The sequence below is a fragment of the Trichechus manatus genome, unplaced genomic scaffold (assembly GCF_000243295.1).
Source record: "Trichechus manatus latirostris isolate Lorelei unplaced genomic scaffold, TriManLat1.0 scaffold00231, whole genome shotgun sequence".
Lineage (NCBI taxonomy): Eukaryota > Metazoa > Chordata > Mammalia > Sirenia > Trichechidae > Trichechus > Trichechus manatus.
This window is the reverse complement of record NW_004444167.1, coordinates 1010362-1038295: the sequence shown is the minus strand read 5'-3', so window position 1 is coordinate 1038295 and position 27934 is coordinate 1010362. Positions and strand designations below refer to the sequence as shown.

At 36.0% G+C, this 27934-nt stretch overlaps 2 protein-coding genes across 8 annotated transcripts in view; one reads left to right on the top strand and one right to left on the bottom strand.

Annotated features, from left to right (window-relative positions):
• Positions 1 to 14852, top strand: part of GNPDA2 (glucosamine-6-phosphate deaminase 2) — a 50220-nt gene extending 35368 nt beyond the window's left edge. The window contains exon 8 of the mRNA XM_023743004.1: positions 14636 to 14852. Coding sequence (XP_023598772.1) covers positions 14636 to 14691 — 56 coding nt within the window. The 3' untranslated portion in view covers positions 14692 to 14852. The remainder of the gene's footprint in view (positions 1 to 14635) is intronic.
• Positions 27 to 27934, bottom strand: GUF1 (GTP binding elongation factor GUF1). 7 transcript variants are annotated; one of them, XM_023742991.1, is made up of 18 exons: positions 27047 to 27248; positions 23722 to 23754; positions 22693 to 22804; positions 22394 to 22542; positions 22028 to 22108; positions 20334 to 20411; positions 19438 to 19521; positions 13454 to 13518; positions 12720 to 12923; positions 10591 to 10730; positions 9289 to 9412; positions 8803 to 8935; positions 7229 to 7372; positions 6248 to 6381; positions 4517 to 4618; positions 3324 to 3443; positions 1576 to 1612; positions 27 to 796 (listed from the first exon to the last, which is right to left on the bottom strand). In XM_023742991.1, the coding sequence occupies exons 1-18, from the start codon at positions 27209 to 27211 to the stop codon at positions 659 to 661; spliced, it is 2043 nt and encodes a 680-aa protein (XP_023598759.1). In that variant the 5' UTR covers positions 27212 to 27248; the 3' UTR covers positions 27 to 658. The 7 variants fall into 7 exon arrangements, with proteins under 7 accessions (XP_023598759.1, XP_023598764.1, XP_023598765.1 ...); XM_023742996.1 differs by lacking the exon at positions 23722 to 23754 and adding an exon at positions 23406 to 23477 and having other exon boundaries at positions 27047 to 27165; XM_023742997.1 differs by lacking the exons at positions 23722 to 23754; positions 27047 to 27248 and adding an exon at positions 27546 to 27934.

Sequence of the window (27934 nt, the reverse complement as noted above, 5' to 3'; positions counted from 1 at the left end):
GTGGTTCATGTGGGCCATTAGTCCTTTGGAGTAATTGCTTCCTTGAGTCTTTGATTTTCTTCGTTCTCCTTTGCTCCAGACAGGATGGAACAAATAGTTGCTTCTTAGATGGCTGCTCACCAGCTTTTAAGACCCCTTTGAAACTTAAGGTAATTTTGAAACTCACTTTAACTAGACAAATTTTAAGTACAGGGCCTTTTAGTGTAAGTAAGGAAAAAATATGCATAAAACAAAGTCAAGATTCACTGAGCACTTACTAGATGCCATGCACTCTTCTGAATATTTTAAATGTATTATCTCATTTAATCCTCACAACCTTATAGAGGTAAATAGTAGTATTGTCTGGATTTTATTAAAGAGGAAACAGACAAAGAGAGGGTAAGAACCTGGCCAAAGTCACAACGCTGTAGAGTTGTGGAATAGGAATTTGAGACAACGCCAATATGCCTTCAGAATCCAGGCTCTTATCTACCACACTTGTCCCTGTCAAAGAAAAGCCAGTAGGTTATTTAAACCTGAAAACCCTGAACGTAACAAGCAAATTTTTATTGAGAGGAGAGGACATTTTTATAATTCCACTTTGTTAATATAAATACTAAGAAAAATTGAAGGATACAAAAATTTTGACTTAGGAAAATTCTTTGTATTTTCCTACCAGTCATTTATCAGGTTGTGTTTTCAGAACTTTTATAAAAGCATCTTTTGGAACTTCAATGTTGCCAACTTTTCTCAGTTTTTTCTTTCCTTCTGCTTGTCTCCTCAAAAGTTTCATTTTTCGGGTAATATCACCACCATACTGTAAAATATTTTTAAAGTCCAAATCAATCCCCAGAAATATCATCAAAAAATATAATTACATATAGAAACATTGATACAATCACAACAGCCTTATATAAACTATATCCAGAAGGTAGAAATCTGCAATATTATCTATCAAATCCCCTTTCTACTTAATTCTAATTTTACTAACTTCTCAAAGAAAGATAAAGGCAGACTTTACTTATGTATGTTCAGGAAGAATTGTCAATCTCCTTACTGAGTCAAGGCTTGAAATTTTGAAGTATATAGCTGTAATGGAATCTGGAAACTCTTACATAAGCATAAATGTGACAGCTATGTTAAGCATTCACTTTATCATTTAATTCCCATTGATAACTTAATTTTTTTTTTTGATATATAGACAAGACAGCAAACTCAGCAAAGCAATGTAGAAGAGGTGAATTCAATCCCATACTCTTCCCACTCTAAGATAAAACCATCATTTTCAAAATCTTTCATTATAAATTAAATCAACTAAACATATCACCCTGATCACAGAAATAACTTACATAATCCTTTCTTAGATAGTATTGTGCATAAGGAATTTTCATAAATAAGATTAAAAACAAATTTAAGAATATGGTCAAATGAACACGCTATCACGGTGAGGCTGAAATTTGCCCATTTAAAAAGAAAACTGGAGATGAAGGGTATTATAAAATATACCAATAAATAATCAAAACTAATAAATATGTACCCCTTTGGTTTTAAGCTCATAAAGTACATACATTATTACAAAGTAAAATAAATACATACACATTTTGCCAAAACATTTTTTCTATAGGCTTTCACGCTGTAAAAGAGAAAATTTTGTGTAAGTATATAACCTCATTATATTGTTTAAAAGTACTTTATTTCCAAAAGCAATCTCCCTTTACTGAAGGTTTTTAAGGTTAGTGTCATACCAGTGTAAAATTGCTTAATCAAAATTAGACAGTTCAAATGCTCTTATATTTACTTTCATGTACTTGGCATAAAATAGCAAATGAATTCAACCTGAGTATCTATATAAATTTTATTAAGGAAAAAAGGTCAAGGATTGTGGTAGTCAGGCTCGAATGGCCGTATGTGAGCATGGCGTGACTTCTGATGACAAGAACTATAGAAGTCTATTTCTGGCTCAACCTAAAAATACTTCCACTATTCTAAAAAAATTAATTAAAAATGATTATTGTGCGTCTACTAAGTAACTTCAGTGCATATGGGTCAAGAGTAGCTAGGAATTTAAACAACATTACTAGACTTAGACTTTTATAAAACTCATTGCAGGGGAAACTAATTTGAATATAACCACCCATGCAGTTATAATATTTATAAATATTTCTGTACTTGTTTCTGAGAAATTTAAAAATCACTCTAATTTTTGAAAATAGCTCAATTTTTACGCATTCCATAGGACAATATATCTCTTTTCCTTGGAAGTATTCTCTACCTCAACAGACTTGTGTTAGCATGACTATCTGCTAACTGTTTTAAATTGCACTTCCAGGATATTCCCTGGTTACCAATTCCACTCTGCCTAATCTATGAGTATTCAAGAAACATAAAATAACTGAAACAAAATAGTGTTAGAAGATGAAATTTATTGTAAATACATGCATAAAATGTATCCCAACATACATATCTCATATATAAAAATGATAATTGTATGCAAAGACTAACATGATATTGGCATTCCTTTCACACCTTTCTGGTAATACAACCTCCCTAGCTCTGGGGAAGTGGTAATGATTCTGGGGAAGTGGTAAAAAGAAAAAAAAACAATTTAGTCTGTCTTTTGGAAGAGTATCTCCAAAACCTTTCAGTTCCAGTTCTAATTTGCTTATAAATTAATTTACCTAAAGAAATAAAACAAAAACTTAACAAAAATAACTAATTAATTTCTCTTACTCAGGAAATTCAGTAACATCAAATGAGTAGAAACAAAAGCAATTCTTCAAATAACTAAGTAACATCATCCAATGGTCTTATATAAGTAAAGTTGACAGTCACCGATTAGATTAATGGAATTAAGAGTCGGGTAGCTCTATCATCCACCACTCGTCTGTTAGTTTCTTGTTCTATGGTGGTTTGCATGTTGTGAAGCTGGAAGCTATGCTACCAGTATTTCAAATACCAGTAGGGTCACCCATGGTGGACAGGTTTCAGTGGAGTGTCCAGACTAAGACAGACTAGGAAGAAGGACCTGGCAGTCTACTTCTGGAAAACCTGTCCAGGGAAAACCTTATGAACAGCAGTGGAACATTGTCTGATCAGTGGCTGCAACAATGGGCTCAAACATAGCAATGATTGTGAGGATGGCGTAGGACTGGGCAATGTTACGCTGTTGTACGCAGGGTTGCCATGAGTTAGAACTGACTTGATGGAACCTAACAACAACAACAAGCTCCATTATAGAGCTTCTATACATAAGCTTAGGGCAATCTTATTTTATGTTTTCTTTGGTTTTCTAGGTGTATCATTCCTAAAACCAGCCTGGGAACAAAAAAAAAATTTCAACTCACGTTTCTCTTGCAATGATTTTACTTCCAATAGCAGCTTGAATTGCTATTTCAAACAGCTGTCTGGGAAGAGAATCCTTTAGACGTTCACATATGACTTTGCCAACAGAATGCGCTTTATCTCTGAGAGAGAAAAAATACAACTCCTTACATAATCTAGATAAGAATATTTAAAGGAGCTTTTTAGTCCCTATATATACCCAAAGTAAGAGTGGTTTCTTAAAGAAGTTCAAATAGAACTCATTTATCACAAACATCTCTTATTCAGTGGAACATGTATGATTTTGAATTGCAAAAATTATATATAGTCTGAAAGTTTTCAAGATTTCTTCCATTCCCTGAATTATGCAATTTCAACTAGAGCTTTTTGTTATTTATTTTAAGAAAATATTGTGCATATAAAACAAAAACAAAATTATATTGAATGTAGTGAGTAAAGAAAGATATATAAATCCAGTACAGAAAATTTAGAAAAGAAAAACATACATTACAAAATAAAAGCCATTCTTGATGTCCATTCCGTCATCTAGAGAAGACCACCGTTAACATTTTACAGGAGGAAGGGCCTGTTGATCTACTTAAGAAAATCAGCCAATACAGCAAGTAACAACAATGATTTTAAACATGTATCCTTCTAGTCATTTTCTAGCATATGTATTTATATTTAATTTTTGTAATTTGGATCATTATGTATATGATATTCTGTTTTATTTAATGTAGACATTTTTCTATGTCACTTAATGTTACTCCACAATATAGTTTTAATAATTTAAAATAATAGGCTAATGGGTGCCCCATAATTTTTAATAAATCCCCCATTTCTTGAAAATGTAGGTATTTCATTTTTCATTATTATGTTTTATGAATATAAAAAAACCTTTTCAATCCAAACTGTATCATTATAAAGTCTAAAACACATTTTCCTTTTGTCTTACATGGTAAGGAAAACATTTGTTTACATGATAACTAGTCTATTTGGCTGTCATAATTTATTCTCCTTTTATATTTTTAACAGTTTGGAAAAAGAAGGGTGGAAAAAGAATGGAGTGAAAAGCTAGTAGAGGGAAACATTTTAATTACCTTTAAAAGTTTTTAAAATGAAGCTGCTCAAATAAAAATGAGTAATCAATAACTACAGGCAAACCTATCAAAAGTGATTACTTTCATATTCCATGATTAGTTTTTTTTCAACTTACTTGTGTACAACAGTTACTAGCTCTTCTACAATATTTCCGTTCAATAGAATATCCATTTTTACAAGTTCTGCAGTCTGGTAACCTGCATCTTCATAATCAAAACTAGTAAGAAAAAAGAAAAAAGTCCAAGTCATAGATAAACATATTTTCTAGATTACTTTTTTTTACCTTTTCAAAACATCTTTTCTCCACCCTCTCCTATTACCTCCCCCCCACCCCTCACCCCCCAAAAAAAGAGCTAACTTTCCATCAAAATACTAAATACATAGTTTCAGGCTAATAGATCTAAATGTCCAGAGCAAGGAACAAACTTTTTTTTTACATTTATGAAATGAGGGGCAAAATAATGATGGATGTAATGAGCACAGGAGGAGGAGGAGTGGGGAGAAGGAAGGGGAACATGCTCTAGAGGGGGAAAAACAAGAAATTGGTAAGCCAGATGAGGAAAATGGATCAGGAAAAAAGAAAGCCCACTGAAGGCAAATGTCATCTCCTTCCCAGTGTTCCCAGTAGCTGGCTGTCTACAGACAGTACTGTATATTAAAGTTATTCTGAGATTCATGAGTTGGGTTTCTGTTTAGTTTTCTACTACCAAGAACAACCATATGTTTCAGGAAGTGCTTTAGACTTGATCTAACAGTCATTATATAAGACTTTTGGATTTCATACATGGCTATTTAGTTTCAACCTTCACAGAAACTTTTGTGAGAATTAAATGAGTTAATGCATGTAAAGCACTTAGAACAGTACTTGGTACATAATAAGTGTTTAGAACAGAGCCTAGCTTAGCACATATAAGCACTTAATAAGTGTCAGCCCAGTAAAGAAAGGCCTGATGATCTGCTTCCATAAAGGTTACAGCCAAGAAAACCCTATGGTACAGTTCTACTCTGTAATGGGGTCTGCATAAGTCTGAATCAACTCAAAGGCAATGGGTTTGGTTTATTACTATTATTAATATAGCCAAAGCATTCATTACTATTATTAATATAGCCAAAGCTTGCAATGCTAATCAAAACAGACATGTTGAAATATTTAACTTATTTAACTGAAGTCTAAAAGAAAATTTCAGTTTTGCTTACACTTCTTCCTAGTCATGGACAAGAACATGTAAGTTCTTATTGTCTTAATCATAAAATAAACTGGTGCTCTTAACAAAAAAATACTACCAAAATGCTATGATTTATTATGTAATAGTAACTTTCCCTTCCTGTTTCTCCATCCATGTGCTCCTATGGGATAAAACACTGGTTTCTGTCCTGGGAAGACCAAAGAATTAAAGAGTTCAGAAATGCCAGGACACACCTAAACTTTTTACAGATTGATGTATATTTTTGTATTTTTTAAATGTATATAGATGCTATTGGGATTACATGGCATACAGATACACTTCAAACCCAGAGATCATAGCAGCTTTTAAAATCATGTATAATTCTTAATCAAAAGATAGAAAGAATACAACTATTATCATAAAGATGATCTTAAATTTTTTATTAAAAAAGGGATAATAGTTTGATGAAGAATCCAAGGGACTGAGTCTCCCTTAAGCAAATTACAAGTACTCTGCAACCCCTGTGAGGTTGCTGCTCCAAGCCTTTCTAGTCTTAGAGTCTGATTCTTAAATGTCTTCAAGGCAGCTGAGATTGTTAAATAGGTGAAGCATTATTATACTCTTGGTGGTCAGTATTTCAAAAATTTGTCAAGGCATCTGAGTTTTCCATTAAATTTTACCTAGCATATCCAGAAGACAGGGATTTCAGAGAATCATAGAAATCTACCACAATTTCATTCAAAGGGAAGAGATATTTAAGCATAACTCTATTTTGATCAATATACATCATATTCTTCTGAACTCCTCTTCGAGCCTAAAAAAGGGAAAAGACGTGCTTGATCATAACATATTTAGATATTGACTTAAATTAACAAAAATACCAATTATCAAGTTTCAAATTCCCTTACAAATCCCGACAATAGACAGTGGGAAAAATGAAGAAGTATTTCTTTAACAGTCTAGTAAAAACTTGTGGCCAATATTTATAGTATAGGGAGAACCATTTTGTATGTCAGTTATTTTATGCTTATTACCAAAACTTGAATCCTTTCTTTTTATCTAATAATGTTATCTTTTCTAATTACAGTGTTTTATTTAACAATAAATCAAATGTAACTACATTTAAATCAAAGTCCTACTTTCTCCTTTCCTAAGTAAGGAAACATAGGTCCAGATAAATTAAGTGACTAACTGAAGTTACAATCTAGTCTGTGAAAACAGAATTCAAACTAAAGTCTCTTAGTCACCATGTGAGAGTTCTTTTCAATAAAGAAAATGGAGAATGCCTTCCAATCTGACAGTGCCTGAAGTACTGTCATTGTCTTTGAAACTATATTCAATGTTAAGTACTCAAGCAGGCTTAAAAACATTATACTTTTAGCTACTCTGGATAAGTAAAACATCAAATTTCTTTCTTTTGGGCTAAAATATTAATTCAGAACATTAGCAAAAGATAATCAAAAATACTGACTACATTTTTCTTATTTTTAAATATATGTGTGTGTGTGTGTGTGTGTGTGTGTGTGTGTAGATATATTTATAAATCTCTTACTAAGTTCAATGTGCTCAGCTGAAGAAATTTTTTTTCAAAACCTGGGCTGAGAACCACTGTTTTAAAGGACTAAAACCTACTTTTATAGTAAACTGGATTACATTTATACCTGGCAAAGCATCATAATTTTTGCAGTGTATTCATCTGGTGTGATAATAGTGCCCAAAACAACTGGCTCCAAATATTCTGTTACTTTTGATTTATCAGGGAATTGTGCAGGATTGATGATTGTAATTTCTTTTTCTCTATATTCCTAAAAAGTAGAAAAAAATCACCAACAGTTAAAAAGAAATCTTAATATAATTATCACATTTCATAAAAGTTTGATTTTAATGTATAGTATATGTTGGAATTTGTATTGTTACTGAATTTGTTGGAATTAACAAAAACATAAAGAATCCCTAAAAGTTAGAATATGGGCAGTCCCTGGGTTACGAACGTCTGATTTACAGACAGCTTGTACTTAAGAAAGGACTGCCACAAAGCCTATTACATTAAAAATTTGAGTTAAATACAATGGTTCATAATAACATTTGAACACATGCATTACTTTCTGATGATCATGAAAACACCGAGCAGTTTGGAAGTGTTTCCTAAATGTTTTATATGCATAGAAAGGTAAAATATATATTATATACTAAGACAAATATTTTACTGACACTAATTAAGAACCATATATACCTGTTCTGACTTAACTACAAATTCGACTTAAAAACAGACTTAGGAATGGATCTCGTTTGTAAGCCAGTGACTGCCTGTATTATCTTACCATGCTTTAAGTTAAAAAAAAATTCCTATTATAATCATTTAACATTAAGAACGATTACTTCTAAATAATATACTCTGGTTACTGACATTTATTAAATACATTTCATGTACTGTTTAGGAAACGTGTGACAGAAGAATACATTTTAATCTGCCCGTTATAAGGCATTATAATTACAGTTCTAACTGTAACTACAATTACTAAGATTAATTTTGTTGGAAAATACTTACGGGTGCCAAAGTTAATATTCGTTTAAATGAACAGATTGCCACATAGAATTCCATTAACTCTATCGTTAACATCAAATCTAAAATTTCCCACTGCCATGTAGGATTGTGTCACTTCTTATAAATTCCCTATGACCTAAATTATATTTTTCATCTTTGTACTGGATTTAGAACAGTATTTGTCATCACTAATTCTAGTTTTTACTCCCAGTACAGACTAGTGTTGACAATCTGGAGATTATCAGGTTAAGAAAAATACTGCAGAAATTACCATATTTTTACACAAATAATGCACACGTTCTGTGTTTGTTTGCTAGCCATGCCCTCCCCCCATGAGGCACCCTCACAAGTACCACCATGCCAATCCTCTTCCACGCAAAGTGTGCTCACAAAAATACCTGGGGGGCCGGGGGGGACTGCAACCTGCAAACACAGAAGGTGTGCATTATTTGTATAAAAATACAGTAGTTTTCAAATAGTTTCTCCCTTATTATCTATAAGGTAATTTTTGTTATTACTAACCAAAAAGTAAATATCTAATTAGTTTTAATAGCTAGTTAGCTAATGGTATACTAAAAAGTTTCTGTTGCATTCTGCATACACATATGCATACACACACACACACACACACGCACACCTACACTTAGTTTTCTCCTACAGTTTTCACATTAGTACTAAACATTATAGTACCTTTATCAATTTTGCTGATGAAAGAACAGCTTTATATGGAACAGTGGGGGTTGTCAAAATAACAGAAGCATTATATTCTTGCTCTAGTCGCTGGTTGAAAACTTCCATATGCAAGAGTCCAAGAAATCCCAACCTGGGGGAAAAAGCCAAACTCCACAATGTTTATGTCCCATGGGCTCTATTTTCTTCAATAAACACATTGTTAACTTTGGAGGGAAGAGTGGTATCAAGAGGCATTCAAGCAATTCACATCATAAGTAAACGCTAGCATAATTTTATTAAATAAGATTCAAATCTTCCATTAGGATTCTATTTGGAATGGCTATAAAACTTACCCATAGAATGTCAATCCATGGTGTGAAAGAGGCAAATTGTTTTAGTTCATTTTTACACTAACATGAACTTATCTTCAGAAATGTTCAAGAGCAATGCACCATTTAAACTTTACTCTTGTATAAAAACAGGACTCTACAACGTGAATCTTACCTCCAGCCAGCGCCTAGGGCAAGGCTAGTATCCCGATAAACTGTTACGCTGGAGTCATTTAAAGTCAGTTTTTCTATAGCACTCTTCAGGTTATTATATTCAGACTGGTCTATAGGGTACATTCCTGGGGACACAATGAATTCCAATTACCACATGTGATAAGTTGTCTACAGCCCTAATCTAATATGCAGTGCTGCCAAATTTAATATTAATCATTTAGCTTTTAAATTACTTTTTTATTATTTCACTGACAAAATACTGGTTTGCTAAAAAATCTGAATATTATGTTGGTTTCAAAGTATCTTCTAAGTCATGAGCCTTAATGAATTTACAACTGGATTCGCACTCCAAATGATATTTTTATGCATTTTCAAAAATATAGGGAAATCACAAGATCTAAAGAATCATGGGAATTAGGCCTATAAAGAAAATAAATTTTATTTATTTAAAAAAACAAAAGGGCAAGCCAACCTACAACCACAAACAGTATCTAAAAAAAGGAATAGAAATGAAAACTACACTAAACTCTAAATTCTCTAAGGCAGACAGATTATCTATTAAAATTAAAGACACTGTTAGAAATTATAGGACTTACTACTGATTCATCAGATTCTTTTGTATCTAACACCTCTGAAACCCGCATCTCTCAAGTCCTCCAAAACCCGCATGACTGTGTTTGCTAAACATGGGGAAACAAAGTTCTTAATTCCTAATGAGAGATACTGTAGGGAGGAAAATAAGGGATGGATACCCAGTACAGAGTAAGCTGATGGTAGGTAACCTTCAATCAAGTCTTCCTTTTTCAAAAGTCTGCAATACTACACAGTAGTAAACGGTTTTGAATGATACATACATGAGGCAACACTATTGTCGAGTGTATACTACTGTAATACAGTATTAAAGGCCAGCTAAGAAGAAGGCATTCAGCAGCGTCTACTGATAATTAGTAATAAAAACTTCCTAACTAGAAAAATGTTTTAAGTATAAACTTGACTAACGCCCTAGAGAAACAAAAAGAAAATTTATATTACAATGTTTTTCTGTATTTCAGAGTTTGTTTCTTAAGAAGTCCTAAAAAAATTTAGGAGATAATCTCCATATAAAGTTTCATCATTACATATGAAATTATAAACTGATATGTAAATAGCACACAAAAATCAACTAAAAGAAATGGCATATCCTGGCATTAGCAGTTACTTACAATAATCAGAGTATTTATTGTCTAGTAATTTTTGTTTCATTGCACAGGCTTTATTTTTAAAATATTTTGGCCTTCATCCTTCAAATTTGTGATCTCCTCACCTGCAAATACCATTGGTTTCGCTGATTTAAACCCAGGCAAGGGCTCCACTGGTTGCTTATGTAAATATAATGTATCTCCTATTTGAGCTTCAGTGACATCTTTCATCCCAGCAATCAGATAGCCCACCTGTCCTGCATATCTAAATAAAATTATTATATGGAAATAATATTTACTGATCTTAATATTTCAAGTCCATATTCATAATTAGTTCCACCTTCCCAGGAAACTATCACACACTTTCCAAACAAAACTTGGTCAAACTGAAAATAAGTGCTACATATCAATTCTCAAACTAAGAATTATCGGCAAAAACCACACCATGCCTATAGTCCATTAACCAAGGACTTCTGCACCAAAACAAGCTTAAGGCCTTCTTCATGACTCTGAACACACTTGCAAATGAGACACCAGATTATGAAACGTAAACACAGTGAAACGGATAAGTGCAGAAGCACAGAACACTTTCTGTAATGTCTACTTTACTAATCAACTGTGTTACAAATGTGCTTTAAGGGAAAAAAAAAAGGTAAATTTTTAGACAGGCAGAAAACTGAAGTCTCAACAAATCTGACATGTATTTGATGTTCCTCTTGTAGGAAAAGAGCAAATCTCAAGATTTCAGAGTTTTAGCAAAAGCAAATTCCTGAACATAGCTTGTCTCAGAATATATTCAACTAATTCCTTACACTTTTGAATTCTACATCTTAAAAAACAACTAATTTACATTTAGAATGAGGTATAGGAACCTTAACCAAAGGTTTGTTAATGTACAATATATGTATGGCAGAATACAGACTTCAGAAATATTTGAGTAAAATAAAATAGATGTTCTGACTCAATCAAATAAAACATATAATCAACAAAACAGTGCTGGTTTTAGACATACAACATAAAACCCTCAGATGTGGCCTACATAATCATATGGTTCAATACCCTAATTTTTACAGATGAGGGAACAAAGACCGTGCCCAAGGTCATCTATCTAATTAGTACCTGACAGAATAAAATCCAAAAAAACCCAAACCCGTTGCCAGTCAAGTTGATTCCGACTCATAGCGACCCTGTAAGACAGAGTAGAACTGCCCCATAGGGTTTCCAAGAAGCGGCTGGTGGATTCAAACTCCCGACTTTTTTTTGGTTAGCAGCCAATCTCTTAACCACTGTGCCACCAAGGCTCCTGGAAGAGTAGGAAGTAAAATATTCTAATGCACACTGCCTTGTTAACCCCACTCCCCATGAGTTCTAGTTAATCAAGGTTTTACCATGAATTCCACACTAAAGTTATCACTTTCTATACTATCTTTGGAAACCCTGGTGACACAGTGGTTAAGAGCTATGGCTGCTAACTAAAAGATCGGCAGTTGGAATCCACCAGGCGCTCCCTGGAAACCCTATGGGGCAGTTCTGTTCTGTCCAATAGGGTCACTAAGAGTCGGAACTGTCTCGATGGCAAGAGGTTTATACTATCTTCATGTTGAAAAATACGGTTGTTGTTGTTAGTTGCCATTGAATCAGTTCTGACTCATAGCGACCCCATTTGTGCAGAGAGTAGAACTGCTCCACAGGCTTTTCAAGGCTGTGACCTTTGGAAGCAGATCATCAGGCTTGTCTTCCATGGTGCCTCTCGGTGGGTTTGAACTGCCAACCTTTCAGCTAACAGTCGAGCGCTTAACGATCTGGGCCACCTGGGACTCTTTCTATACTACATTTACGTTGAAAAATGTAGTTATAAAAATTAAATGCCTAGCTATGACTAGCCATTAGGAATAAAAATGTATCAATTATTTTTTAAATTTATAGAAGTTTCTACTGTTCTTCACATATGAGATTCCTTTCAGCAGAGTATTCACTGTATTAAAAAAACAAACTAAACCCGCTGCCCTCAAGTCAATTCCGACTCATAGCAACCCTACAGGACAGAGCAGAACTACCCTATAGGGTTTTCAAGGAGCAGCTGGTGGATTCAAACTGCTGACCTTTAGGTTAGCAGCTGAGCTCTTAGCCACTGAGCCACGAGGGCTCCTTAAGTTACCAAATTGGGATCATTCTATGCATATACCAAGTTGAAAAAGCAGCAGAGACTAGAAACACATTGAATTTATTCTAATTACTAACAGAGATTACTTACAATTTATGAGTTGGCTGCTCATTAGGATTCAGAGCTCCTACTTCGTTAACTTCATAGATCTTTTGAGTATGTGCAGACACAATTTTATCTCCTTTGGATACCACTCCATCAAATAGTGCTATATTGGCTATCACACCCCTATACTGGTCAAAGGTGGAGTCAAATACCAAAGCTCTCAGGGGATTTTTGCAATGTGCTTTAGGACTATAGAGAATAAGTCAAAAACAAATATACACATACTAAATTAAAATCTTAATAAAATGCCTATTTTCAACTCAAATAAGTTTAATTTATTCTAGTACTAGCATTTAGTCAACCATGAGAACGACTAATACCAAACAGCCAAAATAAAAAGATTTTTTTATAAAATAAGGCATACTACCTGTTTTTACATTAGATTTAAATCAACCTTCAGTTTAAAATAAGTGATTTTTTTTAACTACTTATAAAACTGACGGGATACATTTGTTCAGTTTTAAAGCAAAGAACAATAATTGCCAATGCACTGAAGTCTCTTTATTATAATGATTGTTAGGATGATATCCCTTTCATACTTGCTTTTTCTTTTATTTTACTGTACCATATTTGCCGTCTACATATTACTAAATATACATCAGAAGTTTATTCTCACTGACTGCAAGAGTATATCTGTCATATCCACTAAAATAACAGACCAAATTGATGGTCCTTGGACTATTAAATAAGTGAATAGTACAAACATAGCAAATACTTACGGGGGTATTCTTTCGATGACTGCCTGAAGAACACTTTCAACATTTGTTCCAAGTTTAGCAGAAATCTAAAAATATGTGAAAAAATCAGCATTTAAAATTAAGACTATAATTTCCTATTCTAATGACTATGATTTATTAGAAGGAAGAAAGAATTCTAAGAGTTATCAATTTGTTTGAAGAACATAGCAAAATGAGGAAAAGCATAGTGTATTGACAAATGACCTTCCATTATAGTTAGGTAGCTCTATGGTTCTAAGATTAACTAAATTATAAGAACATTCTGATTATGGAATTGAAAGAGCAATGGACTAAGTTAAAAAAAAAAAAAAATCTAAGTAGTAATCCTAACTCTGCATGGAATATATGATTTTGACTAATACATATATCACCTGGAGCTTCAATTTCATCTGAAAAATGAAGTAATTATTTTGTTTAAATCTCATATATATAAGATTTATATCTATCTATAAATAGGTATATAACATAAATATTTAACGTGTGTGTGTGTGTGTGGATGGCATACCTGCAACTATAAGGCTTAGTACTACTATTTCATTGTTCTCACATCAAAAACGCAAGCCAAAAGAGTCAAATCACATGTGCATGCCTGATCTTTGGCACCATCAGTAAATGGACTGTCTCTGAAATCTTGATTTGAAAACCCATCTGATGAATACAACCTCTTACTGTTCAAACTCACTTAGTCTAGACCAGGGTTTCTTAACTTCAGCACTATAGACATTTTGAGCTGGATGATTCTTTGTTGTGGGGGCTATCCCATATATTGAAGTATGTTTAGCAGCATCCATGGCCTCTACACAGGATGCCAGCAGCACACCTGTCTCCAGCTGTGACAACCAAAAAATGTCTTCAGAAATTACCAATTAATTATCTCTTACGGGGCAAGATCGCTCCCTGCTGAGTACTGCTTTCAACTCTAGTACCTTCTTTGCAATAGTCCTTTAAGATTACAACTTCTAATTCATCAATGCACTACTTTTTTCTTTATACATTATTCCCCCACCCCACTCCCTTCCCATCCTTCCTAGATGAGACTCCAAAGTCCACTATTTATTTAGAATTACTCTGTTGAACCTTCTATTCTCTCCCTATCACAAGCAGCTAACAAAGCCTTAACCCTGACTGCATCTAATCATGTGCTTTTTCTATGTCTATATACAGAGCAGCTGAACATTACTAGAGAAAAATCAAATACAGACATACCTTGGAGATATTGAAGGTTTGGTTCCAGACCACCATAATAAAGCAAATATTGCAATAAAGTGAGTCACTCAAAATTTTTGGTTTCCCATTGCATACAGAAGTTATGTTTACACTATACTGTAGTCTGTAGAGTCACTATGAGTCAGAATCAACTCGATGGCAACAGGTGTTTTGGGGGGTCTATTAAGTATGCAATAGCATTATGTCTAAAACAACAATGTACTTTATTTCTAAAAAAATGATAACCATCATCTGAGCCTTCGGTGAGTTGTAATCTTTTCGCTGGTGGAGGGTCTTGCCTCGATGTAGATAGCTGCTGACGGATCAGGGTGGTGGCTGCTGAAGGTTTGAATGGCTGTGGCAATTTCTTCAAATAAGACAACAATGAAGTTTGCCACATTGATTGACTTTTCCTTTCACAGAAGATTTCTCTGTAGCATGCAGTGCTGTTTGATAGCATTTTACCCACAATAAGAACTTCTTTCAAAACTGGAGTCAATCTTCTCAAACCTTGCCGCTGCTTTATCAACTAAGTTTATGTAATATTCTAACTCCTTTGTTATCATTACAACAGTGTTCACAGCATCTTCACCAAGAGTAGATTCCATCTCAAGAAACTACTTTCTTTGCTCATCTATAAGAACCAACTCCTCATCCCTTAAATTTTTATGAGATTGCAGCAACTCAGTCTTACCTTCAGGCTCCACTTTTAATTCTAGTTCTCTTGCCATTTCCACCACATCTGCAGTTACTTCCTCCACTGAAGTCTTGAACCCCTCAAAGTCATCCATGAGGGCTGGAATCAACTTCTTCCAAACTCCTGTTAATGTTGATATTTTGACCAACTCCCATTAATCACTAGTATTCCTAATGGCATCTAGAATGGTGAAACCTTTCTAGAAGGTTTGCAGTTTACTTTGCCCAGATTCATCATAGGAATCACTATCTATGGTAGCTATTAAAAAAAACAAAAACAAAAAAACCAACAACAACCATTGCCATTGAGTCAATTCTGACTCATAGCGACCCTATGTGACAGAGTAGAACTGCCCCATAGAGTTTCCAAAAATCGGCTGGTGGATTCGAACTGCCGACCTCTCGGTTAGCACCCGAGCTCTTAACCACTGCACTGCTCTTAACCACTGCATTTAAGAAATGTATTCATTAAATAATAAGACTTGAAAGTTGAAATTACTCCTTGATCCATGGGCTACAGAATGGATAGATGTTGTGTTAGCAGGCATGAAAACATTAATCTCCTTGTACATCTCCCAGCAGAGCTCTTGGGTGACCAGGGGCATTGTCAATGAGCAGTAATATTTTGAAAGGAATCTTTTTTTCTGAGCAGTAGGTCTCAATCACCAAACAAACCAAACCTGTTGCCGTCGTGCCAATTCTGACTCCTAATGGCACTATATGATCTCAATGGTGAGCCTAAAATATTCAGTAAACCATGTTGTAAACAAATGTGCTGTCATCCAGGCTTTGTTGTTCTATTTATAGAGCACAGGCAGAGTAGATTTAGCATAATTCTTAAGGGCCCTAGGATTTTTGGAATCGTAAACGAGCCCTGGCTTCAACTTAAAATCACCAGTTGCGTTAGCCCCTAACAAGAGAGTCAGCTTGTCCTTTGAAGCTTTGAAACCAGGCATTGACTGACTTCTCCTCTCTAGCTATGAAAGTCCTAGATGGCATCTTATTCCAATATAAGGCTGTTTCATCTACACCGAAAATCTGTTGTTTAGTGTAGCCACCTTCATCAGTTACCTTAGCTAGATCTTCTGAATAACCTGCTGCAGTTTTACACCAGCACTTGCTGCTTCACCATGCACTTTTATGTTATGGAGATGGCATCTTTCCTTAAACCTCACGAACCAACCTCTTCTAGCTTCAAACTTTTCTTCTGCAGCTTCCTCACCTCTCTCAGCTTTCACAGAATTGAAGAGAGTTAGGGCCTTGCTCTGGATTAGGCTTTGGCTTAAGGGAATGTTGTGGCTGGTTTGATCTTCTATCCAGACCACTAAAACTTTTCTCTGTATCAGCAATCAGGCTGTTGCATTTTCTGATCATTCATGTGTTCACTGCACTGGAGTAGCACTTTAAATTTCCTTCAAAAACCTTTCCTTTGCATTCACAACTTGGTGCAAGAGGCCTAGCTTTTGGCCTATCTTGGCTTTAGACATGCCTTCCTCACTAAGCATAATCATTTCTAGCTTTTGATTTAAAGCGAGAGATGTGAGACTCTTCCGTACATTTCAACACTTAGAGACCATTGTAGGGTTATTAACTAGCATAATTTCAATATTGTCATGTCTCAGGAAATAGGAAGGCCAGAGGAGAGGGAAACAGACAGATGGGGGAATGGCCAGTCAGTGGAGCAGTCAGAACACACACATTTATTGATTAAGTTCACCATCTTTTGTGGGCACGGTTTGTGGCACCCCAAAACTATTACAATAGTAACATCAAAGATCACTGATCACAGATCACCATAACAGATACAATAATGAAAGTTTGAAATATTGCGAGAATTACCAAAATGTGACACAGAGATAGAAAGTGAGCACATGCTGTTGGAAAAATGGCACCAACAGACTTGCTCAATGCAGTGTTACCATATACCTTCAATTTGTAAAAAATGCAACACCTGCAAAGCACAATAAAGCGAAGCGCAATAAAATCAGGTATGCCTGTGACTGATCTCGAATGGTTTTTCATGAATCTATGACCACAGATCTCTACGTGCACCTAGCCCTTCTAGTAGTCCCAGCACATGTCCTCTAGTAAAGTCACAATACCACTCTGTAAGATTATTTCACACCACTCTCCTTTTCAACCCATACATTTTCCACTCTGGCCAATTCACTCTCAGCTAATAACTTCACCTCTTATTTCATTAAGGAAACAGAAACATCAAAAACTCCCTCATCCAAAAATAGAAACAACTCTACATCTTCACCTACAACCTGCAGCCTTCTCTCGTTACAGAGTATTCCTACTTTTCTGAAAAGTCAGTCCTTCCATACTTCTGTTTTGGATTATATACTCTCTCTAACCCTTATCAAGTTTTTCCTCCTAACACTCTAAACACTGACAATAATTTGGTCTAAGTTCTAGGACCACTTTTGTACCTATACTTGCTCCCTAGGAAATAACATCCATTACTGGGATTTTAAATACAAGTACCACATATATGCTGATAATTCCTAAATATATATCTCTAAACCAGACGTCTTCATGAATGCCACATTTGTATATTTATACAGTATCTCCACTTGGATGTCTAACAGACATTTCAAATTCACTATGTCCAAAAGAAAGCTCTTATTTATCCTCCATGTCTGTTCCCCATTGGATCTTTTCATATTAATAAGTGATTGCACCATTCAATCAGTTGCTCAAACTCAAAGCCTCCAAGTCAACCTTCATTCTTCCCTGTCTTTCACTTCCTTACATCTAACCAATCTGAAAATCTGTTGTATCTACAAAATATACATCAGACTGGTCCACTTCTCCAATGTCACCATCACAGACTTAACTGAAATCATTTCTCACCTGGACTATTACTTCTAGCTGGTCTCCCTATATCTCTTGTCCCTCTCTAATCCATTCTCTATAAGGTAGCCTGAATGATCAGTTTATTTCCCTCTCTTGCTTTAAAATATTTCATCAGCTTAGAATAATTTTCAAACTCTTTAGCATAGCAAGAGTCCCAGCATGACTTGGTATCTGCCTACCTGTGCAAAGCCATCTAGCTTTTCTGTTCATTAAACATGTGAAATCTTTTCCTCATTTAGGATCTTTGCACTTTTTCTCCCTCTTCCTAGAACGCTTGTTCTCCTCTTAACTTCTTCAGGTGTCAGTTCAAATGTCCTCTCATCAGAGTGGTCTTCCCTAAGTGTGGGGGTGGGGGTTTCCACTTGTTAATTATGATATTCCATCTAGAACAATACCATGTGTTGAATGAATTTCCTTGACAACATCTTTCCCATTCAATAATGACTATGCTTACTTCTTTACTTATTAACTGACTCTCCAAGTACAATATAGACACCGGGAGGCAGTGGTCCTGTTTGTCTTGTTGACTGCTGTGTCTCTAGCTGGTAATATACTAAATAAAACATCTGAATAAATTTTGCACAGATTTACTAAAATCAGAATTGTATTTTAATATCGCATACTCTAAGTTATGAAACCATAATTCCAACGACCGCCTTATAATGTTCCTCTTTATAATAAAACCTTCAAATTCTATGTATCCGAGGGAAAAAAAAAACTGCTTTAATTAGTTATTATCAAGTTGTCTATAATAATCCATTGCATTAAGGTTTAACAAATACACTTAACCACCTAAAACTTGGGTTTTCAAAAACCAAACGAGATTGAGAATGGAAGCTAAACATTATATTGTTGCACTCACAAACTCAGTAGCATGCAGCATATCACAGTTCGGCTGTGACTGTTTAACACTCAAACTCATTTGAAAGGTTAAAAAATAAATTCAAATTTAAAATGGTATTAACTTTGATATAAATAAAGTCTATTGTTTCCTAAAATTGGTACTATATAATTCCTATCTCTCCTGATAATGCAATAAAGGTTTTTGATAAGGATCAAATGAAATAGTAGTAACATTAACTTCGTCAAACTATAAACATACTATACAGTACCACGCTATCAAATACTGTGAAATTTCACTTAGGCCAAGTACCTGAGATTTTTTAAAGTATAACCAACAGTCTGCAAAAAAAGTATTTTACCTTAATACATTCATCACTTGGAATATCAAACGCCTTTTCAATTTGTTTTTCGACCCTTTCAGGATCAGCATTCTTCAAATCTATCTTAACAAAAAAAAAAAAAAATCCATGATATCTTAGTAAAAATAAAATGTATTATATATTAACAGTATTTGAAGATAACTGAAAGCTTACCTGCTTTAACCTAACTGACCTATGATTTTTTTCAAAAATATTAAAATAATCTAGATATAAGCAATGTAATCTAACAAATATAACCACAGACAGCAGAGCATGTCTGACTATTCAAGGTAGAAGAATAGCTGAATAATAATTTTTCAATTCGCACCATGTGTAGTGATTTTATAAGTTAGACATACATCATCATTCTAACATTAAGTTTGGTAACAACCTGTCTTACCTATGGGCAGCCTTGCTTCTTTTAAATTTAACTCCAAAATCATAAGTATTATTTAGTGGAATGCATATTTTTAAATTAAGATTCTTAATTTATTAATTTTAAAATATACAAGTGGAGGTTTATCAACAACTCTCAGTTTAGCACTTAACTGTTATGTTTCACGCATTGAACTACATTGTTTCCTCCTAGATCATAAGCTCCTTTTCTTTTCTTGTGTATAGTTTAGCATAACAGACATATTTTCTCTGCCTTGTTTCCCTTTACTATGGGAACGGTCCTCCATCACTCCATGTAAATCAGGGAGACTACACGCAAAGACATAGGGGTTTGAATTGCAATTCTATCACATGTAAGTCAAAAAAATAAATCCCACCAGTGCATTTAATAAAAATCTGAAGATCCCGCATATAAAAAAAAATACTACGCATGATATTCAAACACTAAATATACTTTTAGAAAGTGAAATAACGAATAGCATTTGTTGTCTCGTAATTACCTTGTTTATAACCGGAATTACTGATAGCTGCGCTTCAAAGGCAAGAAAGAAGTTTGCTACAGTTTGGGCTTGAATACCCTGAAAATATCAAAACACAAGATACCAAGATGACCATTCTAACTGTCTGTCACAAAACCATTCAAGACTATTCCACACATCTTTATTAAAACTGAAGTTTTGTGTGACTTTAATAATAAAATTCAACAAAATGCCATATATCTGCTTTTCCTACTTTTCTCTCCAATTTATCTCTTCAGGGCCAAAACAAAGTCAGCTGATGGTAAAGCAATAATCACAGCAAGCAGAATGAGCCACAGACTCTCTACTAAGCTTGATATGGTAGCCTTAAGGAGAGGTACAGGGCAAACTATGGTACTAATACTTCCATATATCTGGATTATCCCGTGATAATTCCTTCAGTTCAGGAAGCATTTATTGGAAGGTCTTTTCTGTGCTGGAGTCCTGGTGGCACAGTGGTTAAGAGCTCAGGCTGCTAACCAAAAGGCTGGCAGTTCGAATCCACCAGCTGCTCCTTGGAAACCCTATGGGGCAGTTCTACTCTGTCCTGTAGACTTGCTATGAGTCAAAATCGACTTGACAGCAATGGGTTTGTTGTTTTTTTTTGTTGTTGTTGTTCTCTGTGCTAAGGACTGTATCAGGCACTGAAGACAAAAACAGGAAACATGGTCCCTCAGGACTTCAAAGCCTACTAGAGGACACAGTGGTGTGATGCAGTTTATAAAGCTTTCTCACCCTCACCTCCACAAAAAAAACCCAATCCTGTTGCTGTTTAGTCAATTCCAACTTATGGTGATCCGTTGTGTTACAGAGCTGAACTGCTCCATAGGGTTTTCCTGGCTGTAATCTTCAATAAAGTAGATCACCAGGCCTTTCTTGTGTGGCACCACGGGGTGAGTTTGAACAGCTAACCTTTAGGTTAGTAGTCAAGAGCAAAACATTTGCATAACCCAGTGCCATTTATAAAGCCCAGTACTATGTATATGAGGTAGAGACTGGCATCCCCTGACAGGATCAGGGAAGGCTTAACACAGGGGGAAAAAAAAAAAGTTTAGGTTTGAATGAAGAGTTTGTGATAAACTGAGGTATGCCAAAAACTTAACTTTAAACAGTTTATCATAGCTCTTATATTATAGGGTAATCTGCTGAATATATTTTTATGGCTGACGTTTCTACCCTCCAAAATTTACTAATGCTATCGACACGTTTCTTTAAACCTAACAATTACCAAATTAATACTGAACATTACCCAAAATGATCCAAACACTAAAGATCATTTTCAAGTTCTGTTAAAAATTGATAGGGCAATCAAATATTAAAAACTGTTAAAACTGTTTTTTTTTTTGGTAGGATGCATTTATGAATATGACATATTTTGACAAAAAAAATACCTCAATCTCTTGAACAATTCCTCTGATCAGCTTTAAAATTCTCACAAAACTCTCACAAATTTTGTGAGAATTCATACTTTAAAAGATGAACTAGTCAATTTCATAGAATGCTTTAGTATAACATAACTTCAAATTAACAGGACCAACGCATATGATTTTGGCTAAGACAATAAATCTTTTTTTTTTTTACCAAACAAAAAAATACATTTCTAAAGCACAGTTTAAGGAAAACCTCTTGAAATAATTAGCTAGCATGTCGCATCACATAAAATGAAGACTACCTACCTCATTTGCATCAACCACAAGTAAAACACCCTGGCAAGCAGAGAGTGACCTGGATACTTCATAGCTAAAATCAACATGGCCCTGAGAAACAAAAAAAAAAAAACAAAAATACTGATAACTCTAAATGTTAGCTATAATTTTTTTAGGGAGGGCATTATGGCAAATCTATTGACCCCATTTGACAAAAACTGTTAAATGTAAGTTTGGTTTTTTTAGTCTGCCCTTGGTAAACAATTTACATTAATATAAGAACACTGAGCTAAATGCAAAGGTAAGTGTATAATATAAAGTAAAAAATTAAACAAGTACAAAAATAAAGTACAAGGCTGACTTTAAATATACACTCAAAATAAGAAGTAAACTTACAGGTGTATCAATGAGATTTAAAAGGTACTGCTTTCCTTCACAATTATAAAAGAGAGACGCTGTCTGTGCTTTAACAGTGATTCCTCTTTCTCGTTCCACTTGCAGTTTATCGAGAACTTGCTTATTATTCTTTGTTTTATCAATTGTCCCTATAAACAGAAACACTTATTGTATTTCTGTGGGCTTAAAAAAAACAATACTGCATATAATATTGAAACCAAAATTTAAAAAAGCATGGTAAAAGTAATTACTGTTAATTAATTGCCATTAATTAAGTATATAATACAAAATGAAAATACCTGTTAGTTCCAGAAGCCTGTCAGCTAACGTACTTTTGCCATGATCCACATGTGCAATGATACTGAAATTTCTAATATTTTCAACAGGAAATCTAGACATGTCGATTTTTTCCTAGAAAGGGGAGTGTAATATTACATTTATTAGTATAAATTTTGCACAATATGAAACAAGTATACTAACTCAAAGAATATTCTTTTAGTCTTTTCGAACAGTTTCATTTCTAGCATTTATATTGTTCCACTGAAAATAAAGAGATGTATGGCTAAGCTCAAATTACAGGAACATATGATAGAACTCATGAAATACATCCGTTTCAGTCAAAGGCAACCATACAGCTAAATAAAAGTCCTTTGTTTACCTATAGGACAGCCTAGGACACCATACAGGGCAGTTCTACTCTATCATATTAGGTTGCTATGAGTCAGAAAAGGAGCCCTGGTGGGACAGTGGTTAAGTGCTCAGCTGCTAACTAAAAGGTTGGTGGTTCGAACCCACCAGCCACTCCGTGGAGAAAGATGTGGCAGTCAGCTTCCGTAAAGATTTACTGCCTTGGATACACTATGGGGTAGTTCTACTCTACCCCCACAGGGTTGCTGAGTTGGAACTGATTCCACGGCAAAGGGTTTGGTTTTCTGGCATGAGTCACAATCTACAAAACAACAGGGCCCATCAGGAATGGAACATATTTTCATGAATACAGAACACAAGATACCTAGAACTCCTGAGAAGCTTCAAAGTGCCCTGGTCCAGCAAAACCTCTTGAGTCAAAGGAGCTACAGAAAAACTGAATGAAAGGAAATTCTCTGACCCCATTACACATTTAATTACCAGAATCAGATCTATTTAAAAATCTGTGCTCCTAATTGAGTCTTCAAAGGTTTAATTTAGATATAATTTTGTTACTTTGCAACTTCTCTGGAAAGTGAAAAAAAGATCACATCAGTAAAGAAAAAAAGTGTTCCCCCCCCCTTATTACTTAAAACTCTAAAGTATTTTTAAATTAAGTTCCTGATTTTTAGTGCACATACCTTTTTTAGTACTTTACTGAGACTTATCACCAACTGTTGAAAATTGGAAAGTTGGTATTATTTCTCCCAATCATAACCAAAATCATAATCTCCCAATCATACTCAAAAGAAGATGGAAAGAATATACAGAGTCACTGTACCAAAAACAACTGGTTGAAATTTAACCATTTCAAGAGGTAGCATATGATCAAGAACCAAGGTACTGAAGGAAGAGGTCCAACCTGCACTGAAGGAATTGGTGAAAAACAAGACCCTGGGAATTGAAAGAATACCAACTGAGATGTTTCAGCAAACGGATGCAGCACTGGAAGCCCTCACTTGTCTGTGCCAAGAAATTTGGAAGACAGCTACCTGGCCAACCAACTGGAAGAGATCCAGATTTGTACCCATTCCAAAGAAAGGTGATCCAACAGAATGTAGAAATTACTGAACAATATCATTAATATCACACACGATTAAAATTTTGATGAAGACCATTCAAGGTGGTTGCTGCTGTACATCGACAGGGAACTGCCAGAAATTCAAGCCGGATTCAGAAGAGGACATAGAACGAGGGATATCGCTGCAGATGTCAGATGGATCATGGCTGAAAGCAAAGAATACCAGAAAGATGTTTATTTATGTTTTATTGACTATGCAAAGGCATTCAACTATATGGATCCTAACAAAGTATAAGTAACATTACGAAGAATGGGAATTCCAGAACACTCAATTGTGCTCATAAAGAACCTGCACTTAGACCAAGAGGCAGTCATTTGAGCAGAACAAAGGGATACTGCATGGTTTAAAGTCAGGAAAGGTGTGTGTCAGGGTTGTATCCTTTCACCATACTTATTTAATCTGTATGCTGAGCAAATAATCCAAGAAGCTGGACTATATGAAGAAGGGGGCATCAGGATTGGAGGAAGATTCATTGTGATGGTTCAAATTGTATGTCAACTTAGCTACGGCAGTATTCTCAGTGTTTTAGCAGTTGTATAATGTTGTGATCACCCCCATGATGGAAATCTGCTGAGTGGTACTGGCGGAGGCGGGGCCTGTGGCAGCTCACCGCCCCCTCAGTTTCATCTCTCTGCTTTCTGCCGGTTACTTTCTGCCTGCTCACCTTGCCGAGGTTTTTGGCTTGTTCCAGGCTCAGCAGCTGCCTCTTGTTGTCTCACCTCCGGTTCTTGGAACTTGAGCTAGCAGCTTACCTGTTGATCTTGGATTCATCGAACTTCTCAGCCTGCGAGCAAGAGTCCGGTTTCCTGACCTGCTGACCTTGGGTTTGCCAGCCCCTGCAGCTACATGAATCAGGAGAAACGTTGCCGTCTTGTCTGCTGATCTTGGAATTCACTGACCCTCACAGCCTGTGAGTGGGAGCCCCTCTCGGACCTGCCGACCTTGGGTTCACCAGCTTCTGTGGCTCCGTGAATTGGGAGAGGCCTCTACCCTGATCTATGGACTTGGGACGTTTTAGCCTCTACAATTGCGTGAGCTATTTCCTTAATATAAATCTCTCTCTATACATATGTATTTATACACTTTACTAGTTTTGCTTCTCTAGAAAACCTAGCCTAAGACGCTCATTAACAACCTGTGTGTAGATGACACAACTTTGCTTGCTGAAAGTTGAAGAGGACTTGAAGCACTTACTGACAAAGATCAAAGACCACAGCCTTTAGTACGGATTACACCTCAACATAAAGAAAACAAAAATCCTCACAACTGGATCAATAAGCAACATCATTATAAATGGAGAAAAGATTGACGTTGTCAAGGATTTCATTTTACTTGGATCCACAATCAACAACTATGGAAGCAGCAGTCAAGAAATCAAAAGACGCATTGCACTGGGCAAATCTGCTGCAAAAGACCTCTTTAAAGTGTTGAAAAGCAAAGATATCACTTTAAGCACTATGGTATGCTTGACTCAAGGCATGGTGTTTTCAATTGCCTCATATGCATGCGAAAGCTGGACAATGAATAATGAAGACCAGATCAAAGAATTGAAGCCTTTGAATTATGGTTTTGACAAAGAATACTGAATATAATACCATGGACTTCCAAAAGAATGAACAAATCTGTCTTGGAAGAAGTACAGACAGAATGCTCATTAGAAGTGAGGATGGTGAGACCTTGTCTCACATACTTCAGACATGTTATCAGGAGGGACCACTCCCTGGAGAAGAACATCATACTTGGTAGAGTAGAGAGTCAATGAAAAAGAGGAAGACCCGCAATGTGATGGACACAGTGGCTGCAAGAATAGGCTCAAGCATAATAACGATTGTGAGGATGGCACAGGACCCGGCAGTGTTTCATTCTGTTATACACAGGGTTGCTATGAGTCAGAACCGCCTTGATGGCACCTAACAACAACAACAATCATAATCGGCAAAACCTGTGAAATTATGAAATAGAAAATCCACATGAGCTTCAAGTTTCCTTTTTATAAGTGCTCCAATACAGGGCAGACAATAAAGGTGCAACTATATTAGAAAGAAATTCTGCCAAAAAACGAATTTTGATTTGTTTACCTGGTGGATCACAACCCACCCCGTCCCCCACACCCCCAATTCAATTCAAAGGGTATGAAAGGACTGCATCACTTTTTAGGGGAAATTTGAATTGCAATATAAACTCATTCTAAATTCCACAGCCATTTTAGAAAAGGCCAACAGTGCTTAATTATACATAAGGTCTTATTTTTTCCAGTTTCTCATAACTTGCATTCAGTTACTTCACTTTTTTCCCCTCAACTCTCTCTCTTATCAGAGCATAGTTTTTAGAGGTGCCAACCCCCTGCTTTGCCCAACCACAAGAACAAAGAGTCAAAATTACCCAGGTTTACTTCGGCTAGGGTAAAATGAAATAATAAAACACAGAAGCTAACACACAACCAACACTTTTTGTATTCTAGGTATTAGACTAAAAAGTCTCCTGCCTTACACCATGTAATCCTTACAAATAAGCGTCCGATGCTTCATCAGCATCCCACTTAACAGATGATGAAAAAGAGTCACAAAAAAGTTCATGTCCATATCACACGGCCAATAAATTGCAAGAAAATGGAGATTATACTAGCAGCTTCCTCAGTAGGCTTTTAGGAGAATTAAGTTCATACATACAAACACTTCGACCAGAGCCTCGCCAAAACAATGAGTTGGTTATTGCCATTACAACTTAAATGTACGAAGTTACTTGCCTAAGGTCACACTAGTGAGCGGGGCCCGCGCTCTCTGCTCTGCCTCCCCCTATAGAATCGCAAGCTGCGATCACTGCCGAGTCCGAGTAAGCCCTTCACATTCCCAAATGTAACGATAAGAGACTAAAGGGCGGTCACCTTGCGGTCTCCGGAGCTGTAGAGCCTGGCTAGAGCCCAGGGCTCGGCAGCAGCCCCGCGGGTCGCGGCGCAACGCGGCCATGGCAGCCCCAGACACACAGCCCCGGGGGCCCACCGCACAAGCGCGCGTCCGCGCCGCCAGCCCCGGACAGCGAGCACCCACATGGCCCCGGGCGGCGGGGAGATCAGGAAGGGGTCCCAGGACGAGACAGAGCCATCACCCGCGGCTTTTCTTTTTCAATGACATCCCCGTTAAGACCGAGCGGCCAACATCCAACCAGGCACTCCGAAACGGAAGAGACCACAGTACTCAACAGCACTGCCCAACCAGCGGCTCTGGGGGACGATGGATCGCCCGCACGCACACATGACGTCACACGCCTCCTCGCGAGAGTGTAGGGAAGTCACGTGACTCAGGTCGCCCAACACCTTCCTCAACGTGAAGAATAGTGAGCTTTTGCTTTGTGTGCTGAGTTCAGTGCCAATTACTTCTCATTACCTGCTTTTTTCTCACTGCAGCTTTGCGGTGTCCTGTTCACGTCCCCCAGGCTACCTCCGGAAATCCAGACTGAGTGACTTAAGTGCATACAGGTGGTCGCAGGGGCGGATTATCCAACAGGCAAGGTAAGCACGGTGCTTACCTCGTTTACCAGATCATCTGTAGTGAACAGTTTTACATTTTTTCACCACATCAAAGACTGTGCTTCTAGGTATGACTGACATCTGTCTCTCTCCCAACTCCACAGCACCTTTCCAGAATCAAAGCCACTCTTCACATTTACAACCCTTGACAGGGGCAGATGACCCGGTAAACAGTAAGCACGGGCTTACTTGTGCTTACTTACTAATCTGCAGTAGACAATTTCACATGTGTTTCATGTGGTGAAA

Bases quoted from the DNA above. Each gene is read 5' to 3' on its own strand.
- GUF1 (XM_023742991.1), bottom strand. From the start codon at position 27,211: ATGTGGGTGCTCGCTGTCCGGGGCTGGCGGCGCGGACGCGCGCTTGTG. The intron at 22,543-22,692 runs GTATTTTCATTT...TTCTGTTTATAG, and splicing joins CAGGCTTCTGGAACTAACAG to GGACAATTGATAAAACAAAG. The intron at 797-1,575 runs GTATGTATTTAT...AATATTTTACAG, and splicing joins AAAATGTTTTGGCAAAATGT to TATGGTGGTGATATTACCCG.